At 43.7% G+C, this 22,356-nt stretch overlaps 1 protein-coding gene across 1 annotated transcript in view; it reads right to left on the bottom strand.

The window, feature by feature from the left end:
* LOC132894816 (uncharacterized) overlaps positions 1-22,356 on the bottom strand; it is a 53,005-nt gene that overhangs the window by 14,942 nt on the left and 15,707 nt on the right. Inside the window, exons 3-6 of the mRNA XM_060934929.1 lie at positions 11,963-12,007; positions 11,800-11,884; positions 11,022-11,097; positions 10,856-10,925 (exon numbers count right to left, since the gene is read on the bottom strand). Coding sequence (XP_060790912.1) covers positions 10,856-10,925; positions 11,022-11,097; positions 11,800-11,884; positions 11,963-12,007 — 276 coding nt within the window. The remainder of the gene's footprint in view (positions 1-10,855; positions 10,926-11,021; positions 11,098-11,799; positions 11,885-11,962; positions 12,008-22,356) is intronic.

Consider the following 22,356-nt stretch of genomic DNA (forward strand, 5'->3'; position numbering starts at 1 on the left):
GCCAAAAAAGCATGTGTGACCCCTGAGGTCACCTTAGAAATTGCCTATAGTAAGACTGAGGTAAAGTCACTGTGGGTGCAATCAGTTAATTATTGAAATTAAGTGATATCAATCTCGTTAAATCAGTCTCATTAAATTTTGAAGGTTAATAATTAAAATGAATCAATCCCATTGAATCATTTACTTTGACTCACTTGAAGTGAATCATACCATAGAATCAGTCTCATTCAGTGAATCATTTAGTGAATCGTTCAATGAATCGTTTAGTGAATCATTTAGGAATCGTTCAATGAATCATACCATTAATCCTGGATAAATTACCAAACAGCTAGATTATGGTATATTTCCAAATTATTATGATCACTTACCATATTACATAACATATGCACCCTTTTTGAATTCTTTGAGAAGATTGGGGACTTCAGATATTGTTCACACAAATAAACACAGTTTGTTTAATAAATGAATTTATTATACAAAGATAAAAAAGATAAAAATAATAAATCAATATATACAAGCAGTGAGGTGTGTGTGTGTGTGTGTGTGTGTGTGTGTGTGTAGGACTTGACCATGTGTTTAGCCTCGTGTAGCTAACTACACGTGGTGGAGGCCTAGCTTGTTGGTAGCTAAACAAAAGAATGTTATCTAAACAGAACAAAGGATTAGCTCTGTGTTTAGCCTTGTGTTGCTAGTATGGGTTTGTGAAAGGCCCTATGGCCTAGCTAAAGTGTGTTTGTTAGGCCTGGTGAGGCCTACTGAGCACGTGTTGCTAAAGACAAGGGTATTAGCCGTAGCTAACTAAAAGCTAGCTTGTGGATTTCTAGCTGAGGTGTGGTTTATCAGGCCTGATGGCCTGCTGAGCACATGGTAGGCCTTGATTAGCTTTGTGTTGCTAAGCAGACAAAAGGGAAGCTGTAGCTAACCCACTAGCTCATAACCATACTGAATCCACTGAAATCTTGAGATCAAGATGTATAATAATGAAATTATAATGTTAGTAAGAACAAAAGAGAGAAGCATGCGCAGCCTATCTATTAAACAATTGAGAGAACATAGAACCAAAATAAATCAACACGCTGCGTGTCTAACAGTGTAACAGATAAACCTGGGTTTAAATTCACACTATTTCAAATAAAAGCAAATTCCTAAGACTATCCTAATTATGCCCAAATGCCAAAATCTTACTTAATCCTGCCTTTAGCAAGATATGAAGAACTATTCGCCGGTGTAGTTTCGGGCCTCGCCATGGGAGCACGTGAGCCGCTCGTGATGGAGGCGTAGAAACTTTCGGGTCCAGCGGAGCACTTGGGTGGTTCCCGTGAAAGCAGAGGATTCTTGGTCCGAACCTCAGCGTTCGTGAGGAAAAGTCTCTGATCAGAATAAGATGCACAGCGCTTTTGAGTTAAAAAGGATTCAATCGCTTCTTAACTTTTAACTGCCTGGGCCGCAGTCGTGACGTCACTTCTAATGCAAGTAAACCGGTTGTAACTCAGGTTGAGTTTAAAGATCGCGCGACTCTAGAGTTTACCTTTGCCAAGGGTAAGAAAGAAAATCGCGCTGAGTGATGGATCTTGCAAGAAAGAAGACGTCTTTCTGGGTGGAGAGCGCCTCTTTATACGTCCAGATTCATCGGAAGCCAGACGTGAGAGACCAAGATGGTGGAGCTTCCGCTTGGATTTATGCGTGCATGGCAGACTGACGTAGGTGATCCCGCCCACGCGTGACGTAGGTCACACGGAAGTTGCCTGGGAATTGTAGTTCTGACACAAGATGGCGGCATGATACCTACAGTCACTAATTAAGTCAAAGTCCAGAGAGTTATGGCAGAGTGAGTGGAATGGTGCAGCTACTGGGAGGAAATATTATGCAATTCAAAGGGTGGTAGGTCATGCAAGGCCAACAGCAAGATCCACCAAAGAGGAGGATATTATATCTAGAATGAGGTTTGGGCATTCTGGTCTGAACAGTACTCTATTTCTCTTTAAAAAGCATGTGGATGGAAAGTGTGGTGTATGTGGTTCTATTGAGACTGTGGAGCATGCAATTGAACATTGTGTCAAGTTTGAGCAGGAGAGGCAGCACCTCATCCTTGGATTACAGTCAGAAAGTGTGCCTTTTAATGTAAAAGCAATTTTGCAGAGGAACTCAAGCGAGAAGTGCTTTAAGCATTTATTTCACTTTATGGAAGTCACTGGACTGATTAGAAGAATATAATGGATTCTCTCTTTCATTTCTTTCACTCTTTCTTTACTTTTTTTTTAATTTTCTTTATTATTATAATAATATATATATTTTTATTTAATTATTATTTTGTTTATAGTAGAGATAGTTTACACCCAGACTCACACTCCATTTCGGTAGGTGGCGGTAATGCTTCCAAAAAGTTGTTTGCCAACCGCCAATTAAAAGAAGAAGAAGAAGAAGAAGAGTTGAAAGATGGCAGCCTCCGTGATCGAGCCTAAAGATGCAAATCGAGTTAAAGAAATCGACAGAATAGTGAAAAAAAAAAAGTTCCGCTGGGAATGGTTGGAGAAAAACCGCGGCTCGCCTCGGGGCGAATTACGTCACAAGGCGCGGGGCTAGCGGGCCCTGCTCGCGCTGGTTCTTTGGGGTGTGTGTGTGTGTGAGCGAGAGAGTGAGTGAGTGAGAGTGTGTGTGTGAGTGAGAGAGTGTGTGAGTGAGAGAGTGTGTGAGTGAGCGAGTGTGTGTGTGCGCGCGCGTGAGAGTGAGCGAGCGAGCGTGTGTGTGTCAGAGTTGCATGTTGACCATTATATTGGCTTGAATTTGTTAATCATGACAAGTTTTTTCTTGTGTTTGCTTGCCATTTTAGTACAATTTTTAAGTCAGAAAACCCCAGAACCCAGGAGCTTCGGGGGGCTTCCCCCCTTGTCCCCCCACCAGGCCGCTGCCCTGGACCAGCTGGGGGCCTGCGGCCCCCAGCCCCCCGGCTAAAATTTTCAGATAATTTCACCAGCCCCAAATCATATCCCTGTTTGAAGTCAGTGATCTCCGGTTTCGATAATTGTTAGTGATTGACAACAAATAGCCTATGGCATTAACATGTATTTAACTTGACTGCAGACTTGATTACTTATTAGCTCACCGGCTGTATTGCCATCACGTGGCGTCCGTCATCCATCTGTCCACAATTCATAAAAATCGCTCCTCCTCCTCCCTGAGTTTTCAATGGATTTTGATTCTGATTGTTTTGTTTGGAAGATCAAATTCTCCTAATTGTACTCATGAAGAACAACTTAGCTAATTATAAACGTGTCTGGTTTCTTATGGTACGGCCGTGTGAGCTACTGCATCACTGGCACTCTGGTTGTTTATCTCTGGGGGGAAGAGAAGCACATGGCTCAGTGATTTTTTTTTTTGAAGACGCCAACTCATTATTATTAAAGGTGGGGGACATGAACTAAGTTTGTTATATGCAAAAGTTCGTAGTAAAATAATTTGTTATAGCAGGGTTGTAGTGTACTGGAATGATACTTCCTTGTGTTTTGTACTCTTCATACATCAGGAACATCTCAAAACTAATTACAACCCCGATTCCAAAAAAGTTGGGACAAAGTACAAATTGTAAATAAAAATGGAATGGAATAATTTACAAATCTCAAAAACTGATATTGTATTCACAATAGAACATAGACAACATATCAAATGTCGAAAGTGAGACATTTTGAAATTTCATGCCAAATATTGGCTCATTTGAAATTTCATGACAGCAACACATCTCAAAAAAGTTGGGACAGGGGCAATAAGAGGCTGGAAAAGTTAAAGGTACAAAAAAGGAACAGCTGGAGGACCAAATTGCAACTCATTAGGTCAATTGGCAATAGGTCATTAACATGACTGGGTATAAAAAGAGCATCTTGGAGTGGCAGCGGCTCTCAGAAGTAAAGATGGGAAGAGGATCACCAATCCCCCTAATCCTGTGCCGACAAATAGTGGAGCAAGTTTGACAGTGTAAAATTGCAAAGAGTTTGAACATATCATCATCATCTACAGTGCATAATATCATCAAAAGATTCAGAGAATCTGGAAGAATCTCTGTGCGTAAGGGTCAAGGCCAGAAAACCATACTGGGTGCCCGTGATCTTCGGGCCCTTAGACGGCACTGCATCACATACAGGCATGCTTCTGTATTGGAAATCACAAAATGGGCTCAGGAATATTTCCAGAGAACATTATCTGTGAACACAATTCACCGTGCCATCCACCGTTGCCAACTAAAACTCTATAGTTCAAAGAAGAAGCCGTATCTAAACATGATCCAGAAGCGCAGACGTCTTCTCTGGGCCAAGGCTCATTTAAAATGGACTGGGGCAAAGTGGAAAACTGTTCTGTGGTCAGACGAATCAAAATTTGAAGTTCTTTATGGAAATCAGGGACGCCGTGTCATTCGGACTAAAGAGGAGAAGGACGACCCAAGTTGTTATCAGCGCTCAGCTCAGAAGCCTGCATCTCTGATGGTATGGGGTTGCATTAGTGCGTGTGGCATGGGCAGCTTACACATCTGGAAAGACACCATCAATGCTGAAAGGTATATCCAGGTTCTAGAGCAACATATGCTCCCGTCCAGACGACGTCTCTTTCAGGGAAGACCTTGTATTTTCCAACATGACAATGCCAAACCACATAGTGCATCAATTACAGCATCATGGCTGCGTAGAAGAAGGGTCCGGGTACTGAACTGGCCAGCCTGCAGTCCAGATCTTTCACCCATAGAAAACATTTGGCGCATCATAAAACGGAAGATACGACAAAAAAAGACCTAAGACAGTTGAGCAACTAGAATCCGACATTAGACAAGAATGGGTGAACATTCCTATCCCTAAACTTGAGCAACTTGTCTCCTCAGTCCCCAGACGTTTACAGACTGTTGTAAAGAGAAAAGGGGATGTCTCACAGTGGTAAACATGGCCTTGTCCCAACTATTTTGAGATGTGTTGTTGTCATGAAACTTAAAATCACCTAATTTTTCTCTTTAAATGATACATTTTCTCAGTTTAAACATTTGATATGTCATCTATGTTCTATTCTGAATAAAATATGGAATTTTGAAACTTCCACATCATTGCATTCCGTTTTTATTTACAATTTGTACTTTGTCCCAACTTTTTTGGAATCGGGGTTGTAAAACTTTTTCAACTATAAGCTCAAAGTATAATGTAGTACAAATCAAGCAAGATACTGTATTTATGATATCTTTATATTTAATTGCAAATGGCATACTGTATATCATATGACACTGTACTTTTTCATTTTTATACCCCCACTCCAAAGGAGGGGGGGTATACTGGTTTACCTCTGTCTGTCTGTCTGTATCTCTGTATCTCCATCTGTCTAGAACACCCTTTTTCTCAGCAACCACAAATAATAGCCACTTGGTACTTGTACCAAACTTCAGCTTGGGGTTCTGTACCGTGTATACCGTTTTCAGGCCTGTCGCACATCGACTTCCTGTTTACCGACTGAATGCATTTACAAAACATATAGCGTGGTGTAGCGCGTATCGAGTGTGGGTGGAGCACAGAGGACGGCAGGACAATGCTTTGAGGCAGATAAGGCTCTTTTATTTTCACAACTTTTCAGTCGACGTAATCCCATATACACACACACACACACACACACACACTCTTCGTCTGGTCCCGGGTTGCGCTCCCTCTCCTCTCTCTCTGCCTCCTTAAATAGGGAGCGGTTACTGGGAACACACACAAACACAGGTTAATTACAGTCAGGTGTAGCGATTCTGCCACTCACCTTCCCTGGCTCCACCCTCCTGTCACAGACCGGCACTTGACCACGCCCCCGCTGCCACATACCCCCACCACCTGACTCAGGCCGGGCGCCCGTCCGGCCCGCAGCCGACTCCCCCCCCCCCCCCCTTGACGGGAGAGGAAGTCTGCCACGACCATGTGCGCCCCCGGCCTGTGGACCACCTTGAAGTTGAAGGGTTGGAGTGCCAGATACCAACGGGTGATCCGCGCGTTGGCATCCTTCATGCGGTGGAGACACTGGAGGGGAGCGTGGTCCGAACAGAGGGTGAAAGAGCACCCCAGCAGGTAGTAACGGAGGGCGAGGACCGCCCACTTGATCGCCAGGCACTCCTTCTCAATTGTGCTGTAGCGCCCCTCATGCACTGACAGCTTCCGGCTGATGTATAGGACTGGGCGGTCCTCCCCCTCCACCTGCTGGGACAAAACGGCCCCCAGCCCTCTGTCCGACGCATCGGTCTGCAACAAAAAAGGGAGAGAGAAGTCAGGGGAGTGTAAAAGTGGCCCCCCACACAGTGCAGCCTTTACCTCAGAGAAAGCCTGCTGGCACTGCTCCGTCCACTGGACCGGATCTGGCGCCCCCTTTTTAGTGAGGTCAGTCAGCGGGCTGGTGACGTCCGAATAATTAGGTATGAACCTACGATAGTAGCCAGCCAGCTCCAGGAACTGTCTCACCCCCTTTTTGGTTTTGGGCCTCGGGCAGACCGCAATCGCTGCTGTCTTATTAATTTGGGGACACACCTGCCCGTTGCCCAAGTGGAAGCCCAGATACCGTACTTCCACCTGCCCAATCGCACACTTCTTCGGGTTGGCAGTGAGTCCCGCCTGCTTCAGCGACCTAAGGACGGCCCTCAGGTGTTGTAGGTGCCGCTGCCAATCATTACTATAAATGATGATGATATCGTCTAGGTAAGCGGCCGCATAGGTGGCGTGGGGCCGGAGGACCCGGTCCATCAGCCGCTGAAACGTAGTGGGCGCCCCAAACAGCCCAAATGGAAGTGTGACGAACTGGTGTAAGCCGAACGGTGTGGAAAAGGCCGTTTTTTCCCGGGATAATGGAGTCAAGGGGATCTGCCAATATCCCTTCGTCAAATCCAGTGTCGAGTAAAAGCAAGCCGTGCCTAGTCGATCGAGCAGCTCATCAATACGAGGCATTGGGTACGAGTCGACTTTAGACACCGCGTTGACTTTTCTATAGTCCACACAGAACCGGACCGAGCCGTCGGCCTTGGGAACCAAGACCACCGGGCTGCTCCAGTCACTGTGGGACTCCTCGACGATGCCCATTTCGAGCATGGCCTGAAGTTCTTCCCGAACCACCTTTTTTTGTGTTCGGGTAATCTATAAGGACAGCTACGCACTACCACCCCCGGGGGCGTCTCTATGTGGTGTTCTGTGAGGTTAGTGCGACCGGGCAGGGGCGAGAACACATCCGAAAACTCGGCCTGCAACTGGGCAAACTCCGTGAGTTGGGTCGGGGAGAGGTGGTCTCCACAGGGGACCGGAGAGGTACGTGATGCCAATGACCCTTTTTGGACCTCCGGCCCCAGCTCCGCCTTCTCCGGAACTACCGACACCAACGCCACGGGGACCTCCTCGTTCCAGAGTTTCAGCAGATTGAGGTGGTAGATCTGTAGTGCCCCCTCCCTGTCCGTTCGCCTAACCTCATAGTCGACGTCCCCGACTCGCCGTGTGACCTCAAAGGGTCCTTGCCACTTGGCGATTAATTTGGAGCTCGACGTAGGCAACAGGACGAGTACCTTATCTCCCGGAGTGAACTCTCTAAGGCGCGTGCCCTTGTTGTACAGGCGGGCTTGCCATTCCTGGGCCTGCCGCAAATTCTCCTGAGTTAGGTGGGTGAGCGTGTGGAGTTTTGCACGCAGATCCATAACGTACTGAATTTCGTTTTTGCTCTGTGAAGGTCCCTCCTCCCAATTTTCCCGCAGTACATCTAAGATGCCGTGCGGCTTACGCCCATATAATAATTCAAACGGGGAGAACCCCGTGGAGGCTTGGGGGACCTCTTGCACTGCAAACAACAAGGGTTCGAGCCACTTATCCCAGTTATGTGCGTCCTCACTTACGAATTTTTTGATAATATTCTTGAGGGTGCGATTGAACCGTTCAACTAAACCATCCGTCTGTGGGTGATAAACGCTGGTGCGGATCGGCTTAATACCCAGTAGCCCATACAGTTCGCTCAGTGTTCGTGACATAAACGAGGTGCCTTGGTCAGTCAGAATCTCTTTCGGGATTCCAACCCGGGAGATGACGTGGAAGAGGGCCTCCGCAATACTGCGTGCTGAGATATTGCGAAGAGGCACCGCTTCCGGGTATCGTGTTGCATAGTCCACCAGAACCAATATAAAGCGGTACCCTCGTGTTGACCGATCTAATGGCCCGACGAGATCCATCCCAATTCTTTTGAATGGGGTCCCGATTAATGGTAGGGGGCGCAAGGGCGCTTTTGGAATGGCCGCTGGATTTACTAACTGGCATTCGCGGCACGCCGTACACCACTTACGGACGTCGCCGCGAATCCCCGGCCAATAGAATCGGGCCATTATCCGGGCAAGTGTCTTATCCTGCCCGAGGTGTCCAGCCATGGGATTAAAGTGAGCCGCCTGAAATACCAATTCCCGGCGGCTCTTTGGAATTAACAATTGGGTGACTCGCTCTTTCGTCTGAGTGTCCTGCGTCACTCGGTATAACCTATCCTTCAAAATGGAAAAATGGGGAAGGACGGGGTGGCGTTCGGCTGGAGCGTCTGACCATCGATTACTCTCACTTGGTCAAACGCGTGTCGCAGAGTCTCGTCTCGCGATTGTTCCAGTGGGAAATCCGCGAGGGATTCCCCAATAGAAAGAGGAGGGGCCGGTGGCTCCTCACTCTGTCGCGGAGATGACGTAGACGGCTCTGCGACCGCAGCTCCAGCCAAAGCAACACCGGGACCTTCCCCTGTTAACCGGCAGGACCCACTCTTTACTAGGCATGCCATTAAACCCCGAAATCCCGGCCAATCAGTCCCCCAGATCAAAGAGTGGGTAAGGCGAGGATTAACCGCTGCCTTCACTATCGATTTTTCCCCTCTGAAATGTATGTGGACCGACACCAACGGGTAGCTGTGAATATCCCCGTGCACACACACAACACCTTCACCCCTTGTGCTCCCCCCAATGCCTCGTCTTGCACCAGGCTTTGGCGGATCGAGGTCTGATTGCAACCCGAATCCACCAACGCCTGATATGTAGCCCCTTGTACACTTACCGGTATGCGATACGCTCTGGCCCGATCGAGGGCAGCCTCTGGCACGTCGGGGATCCGCACCACCGCCCCCACCTCCATCGCTGCACACTGTTGCTGCAGGTGGCCCGGTTCCCCGCAGCGCCAGCAAACCGGCCTGGGCCTTCCCTCTGCAGCTGTGTTCTGGGGCTCACTCACCTGAGGGGGGGGAGAGACAGACACAGAAGGGAGAAATGGGAGGGCACCACGGGTGCGGCAGGCTGGCTGGGGTGGAGCCGGCCCCCTCCTCCGCGGTGGGGGAATGGGGCGAGGACGGGACACGGTAGGAGGGGGGAGAAAGAGAGAGAGAAGAGGAGAGAGAAGATGATGTCGTCCGCTGTCCTGCCGCCAGATGATCCTCCGCCAGTCCCACGGCCTGATCCAGTGACGCCGGGCAGTGGCACTGGGCCCACTCCAGGGTTCCAGCTGGTAAGCGGGTGATGAACTGTTACAGCGCCACCTGGTCGATGATTCCCTCGGCGTCACGATCTTCGGCCCTCAGCCACCGCCAGCAGGCGTCCCGGAGCTGCTGGCCAAACGCGAACAGGCTGCCGACTTCCTCCATCCGCAGCGCGCGGAAGCGCTGGCGCTGCTGCTCTGGCGTGCGCCCCACGCGCTGGAGGACAGCCCGGCGAAGGTCGGCGTAGGCCAGCCTGCGGTCGGCGGGGAGCTGTAGTGCGGCCAGCTGCTCCTCTCCCGTCAGGAGGGGGAGGAGGCACGCCGCGCGCTGCTCCATCGGCCACCCCGAGGCTTCGGCGACCTGCTCGAACAATGTGATGAAAGCCTCGGGGTCGTCCTGCGGGCCCATCTTGGTCAAGGTGAGGGGAGACGGGCCCGCGGCCGGGGCGCTGGTGGACCCCGCCGACGCGAGGAGACGCCGGAACGCTTCTCGATCTTCCTGCTGGGCCAGCACCAGGGCTTCGAAGCGGCGCTCCTGCTCCTTTTGGAGCGTGACAAGTGCCTGGTGCTGGCTCTGCTGAGCCGTGGCGAGGGCGTGGACCGAGTCCGCGAACGGGGAGGATTCCATGGGGCTGCTGCGTTGGTGCTCCACCTTAATCCCGGGTTTCAGCACCACTGTAGTGCGTATCGAGTGTGGGTGGAGCACAGAGGACGGCAGGACAATGCTTTGAGGCAGATAAGGCTCTTTTATTTTCACAACTTTTCAGTCGACGTAATCCCATATACACACACACACACTCTTCGTCTGGTCCCGGGTTGCGCTCCCTCTCCTCTCTCTCTGCCTCCTTAAATAGGGAGCGGTTACTGGGAACACACACAAACACGTTAATTACAGTCAGGTGTAGCGATTCTGCCACTCACCTTCCCTGGCTCCACCCTCCTGTCACAGACCGGCACTTGACCACGCCCCCGCTGCCACACGTGGATTTACAAAATTTTCATGACACTTTTCTCAGCAACTACAAATCACAACTGCTTGATATTTGATACCGAGCTTCAGCTTGGGGTTCTATACCGTGTATACCATTTTCCTGTTTACCAACTGAATGTATTTACGAAACATAGCGTGGATTTTGACGCTGTTTCAAGAAGCAAAATGCTATTTCAAAATGACAGTTGACCAGGATGCTGTTTGAAATCCCTGGGGAGAGACACTGCTCTTTACTGACTCGTCTCAAGGTTAATTATTTGTTGACGTCAACATTCATAATAAGTGTCCTGTTCCTTCGATTGCTTGCATTCTGATATAAGTGAGTGCAGGGGATACGTAAGTGAGCAGTAGCTCACTGTTGATCTTGTTCATTTTGAAGTTACACATGCAAATGAAAACTCACCACAAGGCCATCGACAAACTGTAAGAAAGTATAGACGGTCAAATTTTCGGACACAATCTTAGCAATGGCTCTGGAGAACAAAAGCAGGAGAACAGCATTGTGAGAATGAGAGTGTATGAGAATCGTCCAATGCTGTTGTGTTTCTTAAATGACAAATCAGACTTACTTATCACTGGTAAAGATGAAGCCCAAGACTGATTTTGTAGAACCGAGGACAATCCCCTGTAATAGTGCTAAAACTCCTTAATTCGAGAACACAAGATGTACGACATATTAGGCACAAAGAAACAAAGATGTCACATACAGTAAATTACGACTACGCAGAGTTTTACCATAATATACAGTACTGTGCAAAAGTCATAGCCCCCCTATTTTTTTCCATACAAACTTTGCTATAGATTATCGAGTCAGTACAAAAACATTTTAGAGTTCCAAACGTTCGTATTTTTTTCCAGCACAAAATTAAATGTTACAGAAAAAAGGGTTGTAATATTTCTGAGCAGTATATTCCATAAGAGAGCACTTTTCAGATTAAAAAAGAAAACATAATGAAGGCTACTGGGTTTTGGTGCAAAATGAAGACGCGAGTGTGACAGTCAAAGTGTCCAGAAGAACTGTGGCTGGTTCTGCAAGATGCTCAGTAAAACCTACAGCTCATTTCTTTATAAAACTGCACTCACTGGACCTCAGACTACTATTTTTTTTTTAAAGCAAAGCAAAATTGTTCTCACACCAAATATTGACTTTGTTTCATTTATTATAGCTTACTGCTTACTGTTTATAGTATTTTTTTAATATTGAAAAATTTCATTTCATTATTTTTAAGTCATTTTTTGGTCAACAGCATTTCTTTACATGTGCATAAGACTTTTGCACAGGACTGTACGTCACAGAGGCAGAGAATGAGCAGTTTAGTTCAAGATACACTTACATCACTCCGAGACCCATCCAGGAAATGAGGATGTAGTTGAAGGCTAAGTTTAATACATTGGATACAACTGCTGTGTACATCTGAGGCAAAATAATCCCCTGAAATACAACAACATGACGGACTGATTATCATTCATTCATACACACACACACACAAAGCTAAAGGAGGCTCTGTACCTGGTTCTGAAGATAAGTAACCTGTAGTTGGTGCAGGAAAAAGGCCTGAGGAAATGAAAAAGAGTGAGAGAGGGATAAGAAATGATTCTGCTCACAAGCAATAATACATTCCTAACAATCTGTAATCATCAATCGCCATTGCATTGGAAAGAAAATCATTTGAACGTAGATACTCAGGATACGCATGTGTTAGTCTGCTGTCATCAGAAGCAGCTGCTATAAAACTGAATTCATCGCTTGGATGTGAGACGTCTGAACTTCAAGCTACAAAATGGCGAAAAAATCTTGGACGCCTCCAAGAAAGCATGTTTTGTTCTTAACAAACTAACCACCTAGCATTCATGATCATATTTGATGATGTTTTACATTCTCAAATCATTGAAGTGAATAATCAGCATTATTCTATCCACATTCACTGGATATGAGCAATCACGTGCTCTTATTGGCTACTCTACTACTAGGATATCAGCTTATATACCAAGAGTAGAAAAAAACAAAATGGCGAAGCGTGTTGCTGAACTAACTGAGGATGAAATAAAAACTCTACTTGAAAACAAAGCCCTAAAAAGTACAAAAAAGCAACAAAATATGGAATAAAAGTATTTGATGGTAAGAACATATCTTTTTTTATTTTTGAAGAATTATTATTATTATTATTATTATTATTATTATTATTATTTCGCTGGTTTGTTTACGTTCTAAGCGGAAATGTTTTTGTCTGACATTTGGTATAAAGTTTTTATTTATCGAATTTGCAAAAAATAAAAATAACTAGATAGAGACTGTGATTACAGTCACAGTGATTTGCACTAGCTCTTACAAACCAGGACGTCTGGTTACCGTACCCTATAGATCCGGAACGGTAAAAGATAGAAAATAACAAAAAACTTTGAGTTGAGTGAGCGACGGTTCTGTGGATGAAAACAAACACCTAGTTGATAAGAGAGATCAGAGGAAAATGGACAGATTTGAGGTGGTTAGAACTGTTTTGCCAGGAAGGATATAGTTTCAGAAACTGCTGATCTCCTTCCTGGGGTTTTCACACACAACAGTCTCTAGAGTTTACACAGAATGGTTCTGATTGGTCGAATTCAAGAGTAGAGTTGATCTTTCTTTCTTTCTTTCTTTCTTTCTTTCTTTCTTTCTTTCTTTCTTTAGGTTTGTTTGTTACACTGCAACAACTTTCTATTTTATATTCCACTTTTCTTTTCTTTTCATTGGTTGTTTTAAAACACTTGATATAATAAACTGATTACTTTCTTTCTTTCTTTCTTTTAGCTTTATTTGTTATATTGCAACAACATTGTTTTTATATTCCACTTTTTTCTTCTTTTCTTTTCATTGTTGGTTTTACAACACTTGCATAATAAACTGATTTCTTTCTTTCTTTGTCATTACTTCCTCCTTCTTTCCTTGTCATTTCTTTCTTTCTTTCTTTCTTTCTTTTTCTTTCTTTCTTTCTTTCTTTCTTTCTGTTATATTGCAACAACTTTGTTTTTATATTCCACTCTTTTCTCTTTTCATTGTTTGTTTTACAACACTTGCATAATACACTATTCACTTTCTTTCTTTCTGTTTTCACACACAACAGTCTCTAGACTGTTACACAGAATGGTGCAAAAAAACAAAAAACACTGAGTGGGCGTCAGTTCTGTGGGTGGAAACAAAAGCCTTGTTGATAAGAGACCTCGGGGAAAATAGACAGATTTGAGGTGGTTCGAGCTTTTTTGCCAAGAAGGATATAGTAACTCATATAATCACTCTTTACAACCATGGTGAGCAGAAAAGCATCTCAGCATGCAAAAGAAAACAGAAGAACATATTGGGTTCCACTCCTGCAAAGAACAGGAGTCTTAGAATCAAGAACAAGTTCCTATTAAAGTGGCCGATGATTGTATACATAGGCGGCGAAATGTAGTGTTTTTCCCTGCCATGGAAGTGCACTTGTATACTGAAGAGGGAGCAATTTGCATTACAGCCTTGAATGAGGATTCAAAATGGCGCCTCGGAGTGTATATGTAAATTTCATACAATTTCTTACATTTATGTAGCTAAATTTTTGCTGTTTGGTTGTTTAATTATTTGTGAAATATAAATAATTCAGACTGTGATGAACTGGCGACTTGTCCAGAGTGTACCCCGCCTTTCGCCCGTAGTCAGCTGGGATAGGCTCCAGCTTGCCTGCGACCCTGTAGAACAGGATAAAGCGGCTAGAGATAATGAGACAAGATGAGATGAGAAATAATTCAGAATTAATGATAAATGAGATGACTTACAGGAACTGCAGGCAGGAATGCAGTCAAATACAACTGTGCAATTCTGAGGAAGAGAGAATGAAGAGAGAGAGAGAGAGAGAGAGAGAGAGAGAGAGAGAGTGAGTAACTATCCAGGGAGTAACATTTAGATGTTATAAAGATGCCACATTGAACATGAAGATACCAGAGGAACAGGATCTGAAAGCATTGACAAGTTTTGTTTTTGTTTTTTTTTGTTGTTTCCTGCCCGAGCAGCCACTAGCTTTGCTCACTGTTAGACATTAATGTGATGTAATTTTCCTGTGAGAAATCCTCCATTTTGACGTTACATTACTGAACAAAATGACCAGTCAGTTGTCTCTTGTTTTCACACTTGATGAATCTCTTGCAGGAGAAATTACAACCTTCTGCAGTGATGTATAAACCTGTCACTTTGCACCTGGGTGTTAATCATTTGCATGAAGCACATCAGTTGCCAAATAAACAGCTGAATAAAGGATTTCTGTCTAAAACATCCTGGTTTTTTTTACTATTATATCGAAAATAATTTACTGTATCTAACCGATGCATTCCTCTACTGTTTAATTAACCATGAATCACACTCCTTGGAAGTTCAGTTACAGCCTGGATTTTTCCATCAGATTTTTGCCTCATCATCATCATTGGTTGAGCGAACTCAGATAAACTTAACCAGTTCATTACGATCCATCATCATTGCTGGGAGATTGGTGGGTTGGTTGGCACCCAGTGTCTGAACAGAGTCGATCAATATACCTTGTCGCGGGACAACCCACATGAAAATGGCCATGTTGGGGGGTCCAAAGAAGCAATTCACTCACAAGTTCTTGTTTAGCTCTGAAGCAATGCCCAGTGAACCGCAATCTGCGCTCTCTCAGAGTCTCTGATATTGGGGGTAAATCTCCATATAGCTGCGCTTTGGTGGGGTGGTCATGCCATGAGAAGTTTAATATGGCTCGCAGCATGCGTATGTACTGTATGTACCATCGAGCTTTGACTCAAGTGATTTTCTTAGAGTCCAGGTTGTGGCGCCGTACATCAATACAGATTCAACGGTTGCTCTGAAGAAGCTATGTTTTAGAAGAAGATTGGATTTCCACACAGTATTCATTTTGTTGATGGCAGTCCAGGCTTTAGCCATACAAATGCTGAGATCTTTTTTACTGGATTCTGTTTCACTGCCAAGGTAAAAGAAAGATTTGACGTGTTCAATGGATTCACCTGCTAGCGTTTGCATTAAGCCTTGTTGATTGAAACACATGTATTTCATTTTTGAGGCATTGACAGTCTCAGGGTTTAAGTCTAGGCTGAAAACATATCTGTTTAGTCAAGCCTTTTGTTAATAGTGTTTATGAGGTAAAAGAGTAGATCTGGAGGGTCCTCAGGCAGAGAGTGTTTTGGTAAACAGGGATGTATGGATGCTGTCAGTCCTCCACTCACTTGCTCACTCGAGTTTGTTGATGGTGTAGTGGCTGCTGCTTTATGTCCCGGGGCTCCCTCATGCCTGTGTTACCTTCTGGCTCTCCCCTTTTAGTTACACTGTCATAGTTAGTTTTGCTGGAGTCCCTGCTTGCACTCATCGCAAAATGTATACTGTTCCTACTCATCCGGTGACACTGGGCATACCTAACAACCTGTGCCTCTGAGTTACATGTCAATCCTAAGATCGAGATGCTGACCTCTTCTGCTCCTCGGACCTGCCTGATCCATCCTGACGCCCTATGTCTGGTTGGAGTTTCATCTCATCACTCCTGTAGAGGACGGCCCCATATGGACAGTTGAAAGTCACACTTGGAAGACGCTCTGGACACTTACAGTAATGCTTTTATGCCTGAGGACTACAGTTGACTTGCTAACTTGAGGACTGCATTTGTCATGAACAGTTTTGCACTCAAGTCTCCATCAATGAAGAGTTATAACTTCAACAAAACAGATTTCATGTTAAAACTGTTATAATCACGTTGTCTGTTATCACCCAAATGAGGATGGGTTCCCTTTTGAGTCTGGTTCCTCTCAAGGTTTCTTCCTCATGTCGTCTGAGGGAGTTTTTCCTTGCCACCATCGCCACAGGCTTGCTCATTGGGGATAGATTAGGGATAAAATTAGCTCATGTTAAAGTCATTAAAATTCTGTAAAGATGCTTTGCAACAATGTCTATTTTTAAAAGCGCTATAAAAATAAACTTGGCTTGACTTGACATACAGTTAGGTCCATAAATATTTGGACAGAGAGAACATTTTTCTAATTTTGGTTCTGTACATTACCACGATGAATTTTGAACAAAACAATTCAGATGTACCGTATTTTCCGGACTATACGTCGCTCCGGAGTTTAAGTCGCATCAGCCAAAAAATGCATTATGAAGACGAAAAAAACATATATACGTCGCACCGGACTATAAGTCGCACTTTTTTGAAGGGTTATTCTATCCATAGAATCTGTGATTGTATCTGATAAGCGGCGCGTGGTTATTGCGCGACTGCATTGTTTATTTAATAAACGAACAGCTGAGCAGTGATAACGCGCCCTTTGCCCTGTAAGTAGCCTAGTCTGATTATTTTAAATATCTACTACTATCTTTAATACTATCACTATCGTTATTACTATTAGCCTATATTATTATTATTATTATTATTATTATAACTAATATTAGTAGCCTATTACTGATGCATTAATCAGTTTGCTTTTAGAATATTTTTACCGGTAGGGCTTATTATCGCCCCATGGCTCTTTCATCTGTGTTATTAAAGCTGTAGTCATCATCGAGGAGTGTCATTCTTCATTTTTGTCGAATTTTATTTCATCAAATCAGAGGTCAAGTAGGCTATAGGTATATCATCTCCAAAGACAGGTACGGTAGTAAAAACAACCGTCTAGTGAAAAAAAAAAAAAAAAAAAACGCTTTTAAATCCCCTACTTAAATCCTTAAAATGAGTCATTTAACTCATGTCTTGTGTGATCTGATCTCCAATGGTGAAATAAACCGGTTGTGATGAGTACAGTCTGTTATTTTAGAAGATAAATGTAATATATAATTTAATATATAGACTAATAAAAATTAATATTTTATAATATAATATCACGACATATTACTGTCTGTAACTGTTTGTCAGTAAAGCGTTTTCTAAGATCATAATGTCTGATATTATTATTATTATTATTATTATTATTATTATTATTTTACACACACAATAAGCGCATGTGCGTAAAGTTATAGTAAACCATCCCCCGCCTTTTTTTTTTTGAGTCGCCGGACCCACCCACCTCCTGCGTTCCGGGACCTCCCACTTCACAAATTAAGCACTGCCTAAAATCACTACATAACTTATTTAAATAACTATAGGCCTGTCATTAATAATAAAACACAGGTCAATCAAGTTTATCAAGCTGATGATTTCACTCCAAATCAGCAAATCCATTGAATTCCTCATCCTCGGTGTCACTTCTGAACAACTCTGCCTCCAGCGGCAGATGAAGCGCCGTTTCCTCTTCTTCTGCGTGGCTGTCGTCAGACTCAGCATCAGCTCCAGTTATTCCGCGGTGAAAAAAAAACAAACATATATACGTCGCACCGGAGTATAAGTCGCATGGCCAGCCGAACCATGAAAAAAAGTGCGACTTATAGTCTGAAAAATACGGTAGTTGAAGTTCAGACTTTCAGCTTTAATTCAGTGGGTTGAACAAAATGATTGCATAAAAATGTGAGGAACTAAAGCATTTTTTAAACACAATCCCTTCATTTCAGGGGCTCAAAAGTAATTGGACAAATTAAATAATTGTAAATAAAATGTTCATTTCTAATACTTGGTTGAAAACCCTTTGTTGGTAATGACTGCCTGAAGTCTTGAACTCATGGACATCACCAGACGCTGTGTTTCCTCCTTTTTAATACTCTGCCACGCCTTTACTGCAGCGGTTTTCAGTTGCTGTTTGTTTGTGGGCCTTTCTGTCTGAAGTTTAGTCTTTAACAAGTGAAATGCATGCTCAATTGGGTTGAGATCAGGTGACTGACTTGGCCATTCAAGAATATTCCACTTCTTTGCTTTAATAAACTCCTGGGTTGCTTTGGCTTTATGTTTTGGGTCACTGCCCATCTGTATTATGAAATGCCGACCAATCAGTTTGGCTGCATTTGGCTGGATTTGAGCGCACAGTATGTCTCTGAATACCTCAGAATTCATCCGGCTGCTTCTGTCCTGTGTCACATCAATAAACACTAGTGACCCAGTGCCACTGGCAGCCATGCATGCCCAAGCCATCACACTGCCTCCGCCATGTTTTACAGATGATGTGGTATGCTTTGGATCATGAGCTGTACCACGCCTTTGCCATACTTTTTTCTTTCCATCATTCTGGTAGAGGTTGAGCTTGGTTTCATCTGTCCAAAGAATGTTCTTCCAGAACTGTGCTGGCTTTTTTAGATGTTTTTTAGCAAAGTCCAATCTAGCCTTTTTATTCTTGAGGCTTATGAGTGGCTTGCACCGTGCAGTGAACCCTCTGTATTTACTTTCATGCAGTCTTCTCTTTATGGTAGATTTGGATATTGATACACCTACTTCCTGGAGAGTGTTGTTCACTTGGTTGGCTGTTGTGAAGGGGTTTCTCTTCACCATGGAAATTATTCTGCGATCATCCACCACTGTTGTCTTCTCTGGGCATCCAGGTCTTTTTGCATTGATGAGTTCACCAGTGTTCTCTTTCTTTCTCAGGATGTACCAAACTGTAGATTTTGCCACTCCTAGTATTGTAGCAATTTCTCGGATGGGTTTTTTCTGTTTTCGCAGCTTAAGGATGGCTTGTTTCACCTGCATGGAGAGCTCCTTTGACCGCATGTTTTCTTCACAGCAAAATCTTTCAAATGCAAGCACCACACCTCAAATCAACTCCAGGCCTTTTATCTGCTTAATTGAGAATGACATAACGAAGGAATTGCCCACACCTGCCCATGAAATAGCCTTTGAGTCAATTGTCCAATTACTTTTGGTCCCTTTAAAAACAGGGTGGCACATGTTAAGGAGCTGAAACTCCTAAACCCTTCATCCAATTTTAATGTGGATACCCTCAAATGAAAGGTGAAAGTCTGGACTTTATGTCCATGTCCATTATATAACTATAACTTGAATATGTTTCAGTAAACAGGTAAAAAAAGAAAATTTGTGTCAGTGTCCAAATATATATGGACCTAACTGTATAGACCAACATCTTGGGTGGCGGTTTCTAGTTGGTGTAAGAGCATGGTAGCATTGGCCATGACACCTGCCATGAGGGCTAAATCGTCAGCATAATCTACATCAGTAAGTGTTTTTGCTGGAAATCTGCGTGATTGTCTTCTAGTGAGTGTTCAAGCTATTGTGTTTGTCTAAAGATGTTCTTAATACATAATCTAAGATGATGATGAAAAGGAAAGGAGCTAAGATGTCTCCTTGTAGTATGCCAGCTTGTATGTTGAAGAAATCGGTATCCCCATCTGGTAATCTTACAAGTGATTTTGTATTCTTATAGAGTATTATGATGGCTGCAACAGTTTCAAATGGAATACCATATGCTCTTAGTATTTTCTCCATTTTGCCTCAATGGATGGAGTCGAAGGCTTTGGTGAAATCTACAAAAACTAATACAGCCGGAAGATTTTTTGCTCTAAAACCTTCTATGATTCTTCTGACAGTGAAAATCTGGCCAACGGTTGATCTGCTTTTCCTCAAGCCATTTTGGTTTTTGTGTAATATTTTTTTCTATTTCATGTTGTATACGATTTAGCATGAAGGAGTTATATAATTTTGCAGCTATGGCAGTAAGGATTTTTGCCTAACGATTAACATCTCACTGAACTGACTCTTTACAGCAGCGTAAACATCTGCTCAATTACCAAACCCTCTCTCTGTATTTGTTAACTACTGTATACACATACATCAACAGTTTCATTTCCTCTACACGAGCCACCTGTAATGCTGCCCAGACCTAATGGCCACTTCATATCCTCTGATCCGGCCTTTATCTCGGGATGCATCTATGAAACACTCCGCAGTAATCTAGTCCGTGTTTCCTGAATGAAGGAAACTAGTTAGCAGCACTAAAAGGGAGTGGTGTCGTGTTGTGTGGAGGCTCAGGATCGTACAGTCCAGCACCTTAGATTAACGTCATAAACCTTATAACCCTTTAGACAACAATTTCTTTCAGTGACCGACTCATTAAAGCTAGGCGGCCTTTCGATTTCACAAAATCGGTGAAATTTAGTTCTGTCTGAAATTTGGCCATTGTGATGTATGTTTATTTCTGTAATATCTTACAAAATATCAGGCCATTCTGTTCTGTGGCTGGGAAGTTATTTAATTTGAGGGGATTAAAACAAATAATGTGCATGAAATCGCTTGCTTCGTGTAGTCAAGCAGACAGAAGAAGTCCGTGTGTGTGTGTGCGTTTTACGGCAGCTGGCATCCAGTGTCGCGTTTCTGCCATCTACAGGTTTACCTTTGAGCGTGCACTGACAGTTCCATCATTCTGTCGCTAAACGAACAGCTGATCACACCGAGGTGCTCACTGAGCGCCGATATTTATTAATTTGGTCCTGCGTTTCCTTTCTTTCATATATAACATAACGCCTTTTCTTCTCGCTTTCTTTCTGTTACTATAGTCGGTCTTTCACGTTTCATTTGCACACTCGCGTCCTCCATTTTTCTCTCCGGTTTCAAATTTGTATCCCACAATGCCTTGCGCGAACGGGGAAAGCCCACCACGTGATGTGATGCATGACGTCGTATCTTGTATTGGGTCATGGTGAAGCAGGAAAAAATAGTGGAGAATTTAGGGCCACGTGGAGATAAATTCATTAATGGTTCTATTTAAAAAATAATAATAAAATTGAAAGTCTGTGATTCAAATTCAGTAGCTTTCGGTCCACTAAACAAAAACAACTGGGTGTCGGGGAAAATTCTTTTTATGACCTACCGTACAGTTGAAAAATCTGAAAGGCAGTCTAGCTTTAACCTCCTAAGGCCCAAGCTGTTTTTTTACATGCATTTTTTATTTCTCTTTGCTATTTGGGCTTATTAGAACCTGATTAGAATAAAAACTAAGCATCATCTTTTGATAAGATGTACTTTTAGAGAAAAAGTATGTCCACATATGTGGATTCTTGTTCCGAATTTCCATAAAGTGCTGTCCACGCATGTGACCGCTAAGCCCTAGGAGGTTAAATCAAGAAATGTAAGTGTGTTTCAGCTGGGTAAAGCGCTTTTAACAAGTCACTGCATTCTGTTTTTAGAGACAACCTTTTGAATACGTAACTGAAACACACTCGTTTTCCAGAACTTTCTCCACTACAAGGCAAGTTCAGAAAAATACAAAAGTGAAGCAGTGTCATGATTCCTTTCCTATATCTAATCAGACGTAGAATGTTTTCCCCAAGACGACGACGGATGTGTACTTGTTTTGGACACCATCTTTGATTGGAAACCCAAAGTGAACCAGGAGGCAAAATGTCACGTGACTGCAAACAAAGAACTTGGAGGTGCTGCAAAAAGCATCTGGATTCGTTCTTAAAAGTAGACGTGGAGGAGACTGTGTGCAATTTCATTTTCAAATCACATCACGTCCTGAATGACTCCAGATTCGGGCGGTGAGTGAGTATCTCTCATTAGCTACCATGTTTACCTTCATCAGTTAATCCTGAGAATAATGAGGCAAAAAAAAAAAAATTCAGACAGCACATGAACCTGGATCAGTTCCAGCGATCAGACTCATCACTCTAATGTTATAATAACACGTCTCTGAAGCTGATGAGGACAAGATGACATCAACATGCTGCTTGTGCACTTGATCAGCACCACTGATTTACAGGTAAGATCTTTGTGTGTCGCCTCGGTGAGCTGATAACGCTAATGAGTTCGATCGGTGTAGAAAGAGGACACGGCAAGGTGAGCGAATTTACCTCTACTTTACACTTCACCTCCTCCCACGTCACAATCAGGTCATCCAGCGTCTTCTGAGCGTGCTCCATGTGACTGCAGTACTGACCGTAGATCAGCAACCTGGAAAGGAGTCAGCGTTCGCTGGGATTAAACATTTACGCTTCCTGCTACGATTCAGCACTTATATTCCTGACTGCATATAATTCAGCATTTA

The sequence above is a fragment of the Neoarius graeffei genome, chromosome 12 (genome assembly GCF_027579695.1).
Source record: "Neoarius graeffei isolate fNeoGra1 chromosome 12, fNeoGra1.pri, whole genome shotgun sequence".
NCBI lineage: Eukaryota > Metazoa > Chordata > Actinopteri > Siluriformes > Ariidae > Neoarius > Neoarius graeffei.